Source organism: Salvia hispanica, chromosome 4 (genome assembly GCF_029641045.1).
Source record: "Salvia hispanica isolate PSC_SH4W2 chromosome 4, Shi_PSC_v1, whole genome shotgun sequence".
In the NCBI taxonomy this organism is placed as follows: Eukaryota; Viridiplantae; Streptophyta; class Magnoliopsida; order Lamiales; family Lamiaceae; genus Salvia; species Salvia hispanica.
Window position 1 is genome coordinate 36,321,720 of NC_142695.1, and position 12,479 is coordinate 36,334,198.

The 12,479-nt window shown below is 35.9% G+C and overlaps 1 protein-coding gene across 1 annotated transcript; it reads right to left on the reverse strand.

Annotated features, from left to right (window-relative positions):
- Positions 1 to 2,155: 2,155 nt before the first annotated feature.
- LOC125196654 (pathogenesis-related protein PR-1-like) lies at positions 2,156 to 3,053 on the reverse strand. The gene has a single exon (XM_048095251.2). It carries the CDS (start codon positions 2,948 to 2,950, stop codon positions 2,468 to 2,470), a length of 483 nt encoding a protein of 160 aa, XP_047951208.2. The 5' UTR covers positions 2,951 to 3,053; the 3' UTR covers positions 2,156 to 2,467.
- Positions 3,054 to 12,479: the final 9,426 nt, after the last annotated feature.

Consider the following 12,479-nt stretch of genomic DNA (forward strand, 5'->3'; position numbering starts at 1 on the left):
ATTCAGACCCACCAGAGCAAGCCAGCGGTCCGCCGAGCAAGCGCCCGAGATTCCACGTTGAAGTCAGCAGTTTGGACTTCAACTCAGCGGTCCGTTGAGATTGATGGGCATCGCAATTTGACATAATTCGAGCCAAGAATTACCTTTTGAGGCTAGAATTGTAACCTAATCAGAAAATTAGTCTCCAAGTTTATGAATATTGTTCAACATTCATCATTGAAAGGGATCCATGTGCTTTACATCTTAGTCCAGTCAATAGTTCTAAATTCCTCAATCTCTAACATAGTTTACATTCGTCCACCTTCCATCTGGAAGCTACGATCAAGACAAAAGAAGACTGAAGATTTCACGCAAAACGGGGGAGTATAAAACATTAATTTATTAATCTCATACTTTATACTTTGTCACTAACATATTTGTGGTCCTCGTACTTTAGAGATATTGTCACGTATGTTTAAACTTTAATGTAATACTCCCTCCGTTCCATAGTAATGGAGGCGTTTCTTTTCGGCATTGAGATTAAGAAAAAATGTGTTAGGTGAGTTAAATAAAGGTAGAGTAGAGTAGAAAATGAAAAAGGTAGAGAGATGGAGAGAGAATAAAGTAAGAGAGAGTAAAGTAGGTGTGAAAAAATGTGTTAACTTTTACTAAAAAGGGAAATGAACTCTGTTAATATGGAACATACCAAAATGGCAAAATGACTCTATTACTATGAAACGGAGGAAGTATTGTTAAAAGGACTTGGCAAAATTCTAATTTTGGCGATATCTACGATAGAGCTCCTAGATCGTGGAGTTTTATATTTATTTTAATGTGTACCATTTTATTAAGTCGGCATAACGAGGCGGGTAACGGCATCGCGCACGCGTGTGGGCATTGCAGCCCATTTTTGTGCACATTAATTGTTACAAGTTTAATGAAGGCTCTTAGACCAATATGTGATTGATTAACACACATGTCAGTTAATCTCATAGCTCCTCTCATAAACTCCATATAGTGACCAAATTTAAACGGTTATTTCTTACTCACTAAGAATTGATTTAGTAAACAATGAATATACCACTATTGACTACTCGGATAGTAGATAGATTCTATATCATTTAATTTTATAAATTAAATATTCCGTATTTTATACTATCCATTCAAAATGTTTTGATCGGACTTAGATTCCAACAATCATTTGATACAAATTGATTAATATAGGTTTCAAGTCAAAAAATACAAATACATACTATCTCCGTTTTTTAAAAATAGCAACTCTTTCCTTTTTAGTCTGTTCCTTAAAAGTAGCAACTTTCAAACTTTCCACTTTAGAAAATTTTTACACCCCTAATAAAGTGGACCCCATCATCTACTAACATTAATTTCATTACTTTTTTCTCTCCCTCTCTCTTTCTTTACCAATTTTTCTCTCTATCTCTCTTACTTTTACCTCTCTATCTCTCTTACTTTACTAAATTATGCATTAAAACCCGTGCCGTTTCAAACCTCCCTATTTTTAAAAAACGGAGGTAGTAAAAAAGAAGTTACAAAATAGTACTCCCTCTGTCCCCGATTAAGAGTCACACTTTTCCATTTCGGTCCGTCCCCAATTAAGAGTCACACTTCAATTTTATCATAAGTAGGTCTCACATTCCACTAACTCAATTCACTCACGTTTTATTATAAAAACAATATAAAAAAATGGGTCCCACATTCCACTAACTTTTTCAACCAATTTTTCTTTACATTTCTTAAAACTAGTGTCCGGTCAAAGTGTGGTTCTTAATGAAGTAGTATAAAAATCATTATAGAGATATATATTGATATTTTAAAATGCGAAGACCGTAAAGTGCATATAACAAAATAAAATATACTCCATCTGCATTTACCTCTCTACTGAAATAAAGGATGTTTATGTTAACATATACTCATACGGGGTGGTGGTTAACATTAGGGAGTACGACACACTATTCAAGTAAAAGTAGTCACACGTGCTATAGTATATACTCCCTCCATTCCATAGTAACGGAGGCGTTTCTTTTTGGTATGGAGATTAAGAAAAAATTGTGTTAGGTGAGTTAAGTAAAGGAAGAATAAAGTGGAAAATGAAAAAAAGTAGATAGATGAAGAGAGAAAAAAGTAAAAGAGAGTACAGTAGGTGTGAAAAAATGTGTTGACTTTTACTAAAAAAAGAAAATGACTCTATTATTATGGAACGGAGGTAGTAACGTCTACCCAACTAATAGTCAAACATTATAGTTTTCAAAGATGAAGGATATACCGACTTAATTATCATATCACCATTCGTCTCCGTTTCTCTATTTTTTGCGATGCACCTCATTAGTAGCGCTATGTCCTATATACATAGTTACAAACCACCCAAAAAAGTTTAAAAATTACAAACTATATATATGTATTATAGTATTAATTAAAAATCATATATATATACCACAGTATAGTTTAGCGTAATTACTAATGAGGTTAACTAATAAGGCCTCTCTCCAACGTAATTCCCCGGCGGATCGTAGTTGCAAATGACGAAAACACCCTTCCCTCCGTCGCACACCACTTTGGCGCAACCCATCCTCGTCGTCTCCCGCCACACAATCTGCGTGTAATGCCCGCACTGCTGCCCGTCCGCGCACGAATTCGACTTGTAGCTGTACTGCCGCCGCTCTGCCACCCAGTCCGCCGCCGCCTCCGCCGCCGTCCACGCGCCCCCGCTCCCCCAGAAGATGTTCTCCCCGTACGGCCCCCCCGAGTGCCGCAGCTCGCAGTCCCCGCGCCGCCGCCGCGCGTACACCGCCGCGTACCGCGCTATCCTCCGGTCCCACGCCAGCGGCCGCAGCCCCAGCGCCGCCCTGGCCGCGTTCTGCACGGCCAGGAACTGGCTCTTGGACGACGCGGCCGCGGCATTGGCCGGGATCAGGACGAGGAAGAGGACGACGACGACGAAAAGCGTCTTCATGTTAAATAAATTTGGTATATATGTAGCGAAATCTTATTTGGGAGAGGTATATTTATAGGATTACGTTGTATTTGGCGAAGCCATTTATAAGAGTAGTTGAATTTATGGTGTTAGTTAAAAGTGAAGTGTGTGTAGCTAGTGTGTGTTTTTGTGGGGTGGCATCCATCCATGTTAGGTAATGATTGTCACATTGGTGAGGCCATGATATTCGGCCGACTAATTTTTCTTAGTATTTCTCATTATTAATGATTGATAATTGGAATAATGTTTTATTTTCATTATTTTATGAATTTGGGGCAATGTTATAGTCCCCTATTCTAGTTTCATTATTAATTCAAAAAAAGGTTATACTATTAAAAGTCAATTCAAGTAGTAGTATAGTTATATCTTTGGGAGCAAATAACTAGCTAGTGCATGTGATGGTAATATGTGTTTGTGCATATAAGAGTAAAACAGTTGACCACAAAATAATTTAATGCAGATAATATGTTGGTAGTAGCATTTATTGCAAAGAAATTGAATGAAATTGGTGTAGGAGTTTAAACCAAAGCTATAATGGGAGCGGTAGAGGCTACAGTTTGCCACAAAAAGGTGATCCGATAAGTCTCTATTTGTCGCAGACCACATCACATGCTCACATGAGGACTAAAATCAAATTAGGTTTACAACTTGCATTTTCATCCAACTTTATTTTAAAGTTTTCTATAAGATACGACAACATGCTATTGACCGCATTGTATACTTATATTAGTTTTAATTTAATATCAATGTGGCATTACAATTTTACAATCCCAAATTACAACATATGGTATTTGCTTATATTAGTTTTAATTAATATCAATGTGGCATTACGATTTTACAATCCCAAATTACAACATAATGAACATATGGTATATAGTATGCCGTGGATAATGACCGTAGCATGTATTTTAATTAAGAATATAAGTATAAGTATTATTTTGTTACTGGCCTATGATGACTCAAATCTTCGACTTATTAAATGGGATAGAATCATCTTATCAACTAAGTTTCTTATCAACTAAGTTGCGTTTGAATATTTATTCGCGTAAAATCTTTTGTTTACTGTATGAGTATACTATTAATATATTTGTATAATAACTTTTGTAGTATACTATTTTAAAGTACTAATTTTCCAAAACAATAATTTCACAGAATATGTTTATTCACATAATCCCTCGTCCCACCACGTGGCTCATTTTAATATACAACTATTTACTTTAATTAAAGGTGTTTGAAACAAAACAAAACAAATTAACCAATGCCCCCATCACAAATAAATAAAATAAAAAATTAGTCACTAAATTAATATGTAAAATCTACTCCCTCCGTTCCATAGTAATAAGGGCGTTTTTCCATTTCCGTCCGTTCCATAGTAATAGAGTCATTTCCCTTTTTAGTAAAAGTCAACACATTTTTCCACACCTACTTTACTCTCTCTTACTTTTTTCTCTCTTCATCTCTCTACCTTTTTTATTTTCCACTTTATTCTCTCTTTACTTAACTCACCTAACACAATTTTTCTTAATCTCTGTGCCGAAAAGTTTTGCCTCCATTACTATGGAACGGAGGGAGTACTACATATATCATAAATTATACAAAATAATAAATCTAACTCACTTTATTTCTATATTATTTACTCCATATATAAAACAAGTTTATAAAAAATCATTTAGCCCATAGACCAGTTCGATTATCAAATAACACTGTACACACTACAATGTCAGTTGCATTAAGCAAATTTGGCACGTGACGATCAATCATTTAATGAGAGTAATTTTCAATTTTGCATAAACATATTAATATTTCTGACTGATCCTGAGATTTTGCAGGGATTTCGTTTAATATTTGATCAAGGATTACTTAAATCAATTGTTTTTTTTTCTTGTAACCCAAGTGATATCTTGATCGTACCTTGTTTATCAATTTATTGGTTCGTTGAATCACGAATGTATAATTTCAAATAATGTCCATATATTATTCTAAAATAAATCTTTCAAAACTTTCGAACATGAATCGTAATAATTTTCGTGCATATTTTACACTTCGAACCATTTTTTTGACATTAGAAGAGAGGGTGTAAGTCTTTGTAAGTAGATTTGAAACATATTGAAATATAAAATGCGCAAGAAATATGAAGTAGTAGCATTTTAGATAAAGGTAACCGTAATTATCGCTTAATACGTAAGTATTAGTAGATGAAAAATTGAAAAAATTGGAGCTTTCTCATACCTTTCGCCTACATTTGCGGAACGTGATTATATATGATTATTCCCCTAATAATTCATCACCACTAGTCTCGTCAAAGCTTAAATTATTATTTTGCATATACACATACAATAATAAAATAAAATTATAGTAAAAAATGTATGAGTATAATTATTGAAGTGGATCACATTAGAATTTATGTATGATTTGACTTTTTTTTTTATTATTATTACTATGTGACTGTTGACATTATAACAAATTATGAGATCTTTTGCGTGCTTAGTTGTCAAGCATTTGGCCTTTTTCAATTTAGTTAAGCTTGCGCTACTAAGTAATTGTGGCTTTGATTTTAAGTTATCATAAGTTCATACCGCTTCTAGTTTAATTATTATTGAATAAATACAAACAACACTTTTTAACTGTAGATTCAAACTTGTGATCTTACAAGAGTGGAAATTGTTGAATGTAGGGATGATACTATTAGTGGTAAACTAGAAAAAAATGTTGGTAGAGATACTCAACTAACTAGTCATAAAATGCAAACTTTATATATTTATAAACTTCAAACTCTTTAATATAATGACAACACAGTATCAACTCAATGTTAACACAATGTAAAATTTCAAGTTTCTGATGTCAATACAATGTCAACACGGTGTCAACCGTTGATGCTGTGTTGATATTTTTTATTGATATTTTCTAAGAGTCCAGATCATAGTTTGGAGTTTCTACAATATTTAGAGTTTGCATTTGATTACAACTCTCTATATATATACGGAGTATAATATATAGATAGTGGGGAATTTAGGGTTTTTATGATGGGTCCAAATGTCAATTGTAGGGTGTTTACAATACCAATATCACATAAAGTAATTGCAGTATTAACCCAAGGGGTGTGGTCGAGTGGAGGGATCGATCTCTGCCTTTGGGTATGGAGCATCTTTAAATCCTTAGGTCAGTTGTTCCACCCATTGAGATGCCTACGAATCAGGGGGGAAATAATCACTAGGCTTACTGGTGGATACCCTTGGTAATTATAAAAAAAACAAGTAATTGTAGTATTAGTGGTAAAAGCAAAGTCAACCTGGAAAAATAAAAGTTGCGGCCTCATAATTGCTACTCTCTCTCCCTCTGTCCCATTAGAAATGAAACGTTGTCCTTTTTGAGATGTCCATTAAAAATGAAACGTTTCCTAAAATGGAAACAACATCATCTCTATTTTTCCATCTCTCTTACTTTACTCTCTCTTGAAAGTTTTGGTGCAGAAGCAATAAAGTAAAATAAACTCATAGCTAAAATAGAATTGTAGTGTGACTAATTCAAATTCTGGAATCATGACCATAACGTTCTCAGCTATGTTATATATAAAACCACAAGCAAATAGATAAAGATTCTAGCCTAACAAACTACAGTTAGTGCAACCAATAGAAAATCAACACTGCATTAGATCTCTTGGACCACATGCCACGTGCTCTTCATTCTTTCCTTTGTTTTGTTTGCAAAGTGGTCCAAGGAGTATATCCTTCCAGCTTATGAGAGATGATGCCACGTCTCTTGGTGTAGCACTTCCTGTATTGGACTCATTGCTAATGTATGAATCTGCATGGGCATCCTTGTTAGCAACACATATGTTAACACATCCCCTCAATTTGAGAGGTGCGAGAACAAATTCCCAATTTTTTTATGGGCCTCGAGAAGAATTGCTGACTCAGTTGTTTGGTTAAAATATCCGCGACTTGGTCAATGGATGGAACATGTATGAGATCTATCTCCTTTGCTGCAACCTTATCTCTAATAAAATGAATATTTAACTCAATATGTTTAGTTCTTGAATGTAGAATTGGATTGGAGGCCAAAACAATTGTGCTCAAATCATCTACCCGAACAATGAGTGATCCTTGAATTGGAATACGCAACTCCTTTAACAATGACTTGATCCATGTTATTTCACAGACCACAGTAGCTAAACTCCTGTACTCTGCCTCAATACTTGACCGAGATAAGACCTTTTGTTTCTTTGCACATCAAGAAACAAGGTTATCCCCAAAATAAACGCATATCTAGATGTTGATCTTCTGTCATCAATGTCGGAAGCCAATCAGAATCTGAAAATCCAGTTAGCCCCTTAAGTATCTTAAAATCCATTTCACAGCTTTCCAATGAGATTCCAAAGGACATGCCACAAACTGACTCACCTTGTTAATTGAAAAACTAAGTTCTGGCCTAATAATGGTGACATACTGCAGACCCCTAACTATACTTCTGTATAATTTCCCATCAATCGTAGGCTCTCCTTCTGTCTTGCATAGCTTTAAGTCAGAAACATAGGTGTAGGATGTGGCTTAGCATCAACCATCTTTACTTTGTTTAGTAAATCGATAATGTAGGAAGCTTGGGAAGATGTAGGCCAAGAACAGTTTTTGATACCTCAATCCCAAGAAAATGCTTCACTTTCCCCAAATCTTTCAAAAAAATTTCTTATTCAGCTAATCGACAACTCCAGCAATTCCAGATTGAGTGTTCCCGTGATGAGCATGTCATCAACGTAAAGAAGAAGATAGATAGTTTCTGACTTGGTCTTGATGAAAAAACAGAAAATGATCAGCTTTAGACTGAGTAAAACCAAGACCAATAAAGGTAGACTGCATCATGAGAAACCATGATCTAGAAGCCTGTTTAAGACCATATAAAACTTTATTGAGCTTACAGACCATGCCTGGAGGACCTTGTTCAAACCCAGGGAACTGCTTCATATAAATTTCTTCTTCTAAATCCCCATTAAGAAATGCATTGTTTACATCCAAGTGTTTAATATCCCATCCAAAAGTGACAACAATACTTAGGATAAGCCTAACTGTATTAGGCTTGACAACTGGGCTAAAAGTCTCAAGAAAGTCAAAACCAGCTTCTTGAGACAATCCTTGAGCAACCAATCTAGCTTTATGTATTGCAATAGAACAATCAGCATGTTTTTTGAGTTTAAACACCCAAGTGCAGCCTATCAAATTCTTTCGAGGAGGCAAAAAGTTGAGAGACCAAGTCTTATTCTTAAGGAAGCCATAAACTCTTTTGTCATAGCACACCTCCAAACTGGAATGGCTAGAGCAAACTTTGCAGAGCAAGGTATAATAAGGTGAAGTTCAACATGCTCATTAGAAGAAGTAGCAGCAGTTAAAGTCTTGGGTTTAAAAATTCCATTTTTAGCTCTAGTGATCATATGGACTGCCAGATACGATAGGATGAGATGTAGAAGGTAAATCAGGAGAAAGTGAGATATTAGAATTAGAATAAGAGGAATTAGAGATGATAGGAGATGAAATAGGAGGAGTAGATGAGATAGGAGCAGGGAGTGGGGATAAGACGGGAGCAGGTAGTGGTGAAGATGACTGTGTAGCTGAAAAGGAATTAAGATCATTGTCTGGAGGAGGCGGAGAAGCCCTACGTATTGATGAGAAGAGAGGAAAAGAAGTAGGTGACAGAGTAGATGAATTAGGAGATGATGATAATGAAGATAATGGTGGGGGCATTGATTTATGAGGAAAGACTCATGAAAAGTGATATCCCTAGTTATAATCACCTTTCCAGAACTGAGAAGAGCTTTATAGCCCTTGCGTAAGAGACTATAGCCAAGAAACACAACAGCTTCAGATCTAAAATGAAGCTTGGATTTGTTGGTAGGTCTTAGGTGAGGGTAACAGAGACCACCAAAGGGGTTGAGTGCCAGGTAGTTTGGCTTGGATTTGTGCAGAAGCTCATATGGAGATTTATAGGACAGGACTTGAGATGGAATTCTATTGATAAGATAAACTGCAGTAGCAAAAGCATAATCCAAAAAACCAGAGGAAAGACCTGACTGAGAAAGGAGAGTAAGACCAGTTTTTACAATATGTCTGTGTTTTCTTTCTGCTAGGCCATTTTGCTAAGAGGTATACGGACAAGAGACTCTAAGATGTATTCCCTCAAAGTGTAAATAATCAGTTAAACCTCTATATTCACCTCCCCAATCACTTTGAAGAGACTTCAGTTTACAAGCAAATTGAGTTTCAGCCAGGCATTTGAAGTGTTTGAAAACAGATAATAGTTCATCTTTGATTTTAAGTAGATATAACCAAGTGAAACAGCTATAGTGATCAATGAAATTAACAAAGTATCGAAATCATTTCTGAAAATGATTGGGGCAGCCCCCAGAGGTCAAAATGAATTAGTTCAAGAGATGTATTATGATGTGATGAAGAAGGTGAGTAAGTGATACGCTTGCATTTTGCACTATTTTAAGGTCATTTTGTGGTCCGTTTTTAATGTCAAATTTGCATTACATGTCCATTATTTGCATATATTATCTATTTTGGTATTTTGACATGTTTTGTGAGAAATATGCATATTTGAGCCTAAAAAGGGAGTAAAAACGCGAAGTGGGAAATCAGGAGCTTCTCCGGCGACCGCCGCAACACTTCCGGCGACCGCAGGGGCTCAGAGGTGACAAAGACATGCCCGGCGACCGCCACAAAGAGTCAGAAGCTTCTGGACTGCGCGCGGCGACCGCCGGCCAAGGTGCGGCGGCCCGCCACAAAAATGCGGCGCGCGACAGCTGTCTTTAAACTCAATTTTCCAGCGATCCTAAAGTCCGATCAGGTCTTTATACAGACCATTTTCTTCGTCTTGAACAGAGCTTCAAGATGGTACAAGAATCACCTCAATCGGAGTTCTGTGGAGAGAGTTTTGACCGTTCTACTAAAGTCGCGCAAAGCTGCCAGCTGCAGTGTAGGCGGAAATTTGAAGAAGGAAAGAAGATATTACCTTGTGAAGCCAAATCTTTTCCTTCTACCATGGGGGAACGAAAATTACATCTTTCCTAATGCTTGGAGGAAACTTATTACCAAATTTAAATCCTTCTCAAGCTTATATATACCCCATAACCTCATTCATAGATTCCAACCCTTCCTTAGCCCCCAAAAGGGGAGCTTTCATAGCTCCTCCTCCAACCCTAATTCTTCATCATCTTTTTGCCAATTACTTTCATAGCATAAATTTGAGAGTTCTTCATTGTGCAAGGGGTTGGAGAAAGAAGCAAGAACATCAAGAACGACAAAGATTCAACCTACGAGTTTTATTTGCTTTAGTTTTATGTTCCAATTGTTTTCACTCCAATCTATGTTTTTAGCTTATTCAATTATGTCTAACTAAATTCATAGGATTCATTGGATGTGTTAGTAACTTTTATTGCTTTATACAATTCCTTTTTCTATTTAATATCCGTTTTGTTTTTACTTTGTTTCTTGCCTAAGTAGTTTTGATATTGTAAGATTGAGTGACACAATCTTGTACTCCTCCGTCCCAAGGAAGATGACCCCTTCCTTGGACGACACGAGATTTTATGCAACTTTATTTTGTGTGTTAAGTGGAGAGAGTAAAGTAAGAGAGAGAGAATAAAGTAGAGATAAAGGGGTTTCCATTTTAAGCAATAGGTCATCTTGATTGTGACAAATCAAAAAGAAAAGTGGATCATCTTCAATGGGACGGAGGGAGTATGATTTAATATAGCTTGCTTCATAACTGTGAGAGAGTTCTAGTAAGTTAGATTCACTTAGTAGACGCTACAGTTAGCTTCCCTTAAAACGGCACTGTTAATTGAGAGTGAGGACTTTTCAAGGGTCTTAGGAGCTTTTTGGAGTTACGTGTTAGGATTGACAACCCTAATGTTGTAATCAACGTTTGTATCGCATGAGCATAAGCTAGGTGACTCGTCCTTTCAAAGTATAAACTGTGCTAGGGTATTGTAGTTGGAATTTGTATAACCATAATTGTGAACGCACATCCCTAGAATTCTCTTATCTCTCTTATTTTATCTTTGTGATTTAATTGCATTTAGTTGTTTGATTGCTTTTAATTGTTTTCAGTTTCCAAAGTTTTCATAATTCTCTTGTTTCTCTAGATAGTATTTGACGCTTAGTACATAATAGCCAGTTGCAATTATATTCCCCGTGTTCGATATCCGGTACTGACCTTTAGCTATACTAGATCTACCCTGTATACTTGCAGGTATTTTTAGTGCTAATAAATAGTGCATCAGTAAGGAAGTCTGTGACTCTTTAATGTTCCTTCCACAACTATCATTTTTTGTGGAACCACCTGATCTTCAAAGAGAAAAGGCTCTAAATCAAAAGCTCGAATTGTGGACATCAACTGCTATACTGTGATAAAAAAAGAAAAGAGTGAGATAACATTTTCCTCACCTCCTGAGTTGTCACTTTCAGCCATGATTTGGATAACAAAACAAAAAACAAAAGGAGTATCCAGAACCTAGGCTCTAATACCATGAAAGCTTTGGTGCAAAAGCAATAAAATAAAATGAACTCATAGCTAAAATAGAATTGCAGTGTATGGCTAATTCAAATTCTGGAATCGTGACCATAGTGGTTCTCAGCTATGCTATATATAAAACCAGAAGAAAATAGATAAAGATAACAGCCTAACAAACTACAGCTAGTGCAACCAGTAGAAAATCAACACCGCATTAGATCTCTTGGACCACATGCCACGTGCTCTTCATTCTTTCCTTTGTTCTGTTTGCAAAGTGGTCCAAGGAGTATATCCTTCCAGCTTATGAGAGATGATGCCACGTCTCTCGGTGTAGCACTTCCTGTGTTGGACTAATTGCTAATGTATGAATTGCATGAGCATCCTTATTAGCAACACATATGTTAACATCTCTTTAATAACTCACAAAACAACTCTACGTAGAATCCTGTGCCATAAACAAAATGTTTTATACTTAATAAGATGGAGGGAGTGTTAATAACAATCTTTTGTATAACGAGTATCACAACACCAAAGTCATAATTGCTATTAATAACAATCTTTCATACGAGTATCACAACGCCAAAATAAACCGTGCACAAAATTAACAACTAAATCAAACCGGAACCAATATAAGAAGAGAGCAAGCTTAGTAAATACTACTACGACAATGTTAAGCTAGTTTAAGCAAATATGCTATCTTGTAATTGCTCGATGTTTCAGAGCATCAAAACACCAGTAAATTTTGGTGAACCACAAATTGTTCAAACACCAAGTAGGAATAAGAAACTCATTTAACTTCATAAAAATGCACCAATAATAAATGTGAGTGCAAATGGTAAAATTACAGTTTTCTTAAGTCGGAATTGGAGTCACTTCCCCTGCAAGATAATAAACCATTCACATCAGTTCTAACACAGTTGTTATGCAAGTTTAGGGGAATGAAATAAAACACGCATGATGTAAAAAGGAATCCGAACATTCACAGATATCGTAAAAATTTACA

Bases quoted from the DNA above. Each gene is read 5' to 3' on its own strand.
- LOC125196654 (XM_048095251.2), bottom strand. From the start codon at position 2,950: ATGAAGACGCTTTTCGTCGTCGTCGTCCTCTTCCTCGTCCTGATCCCG.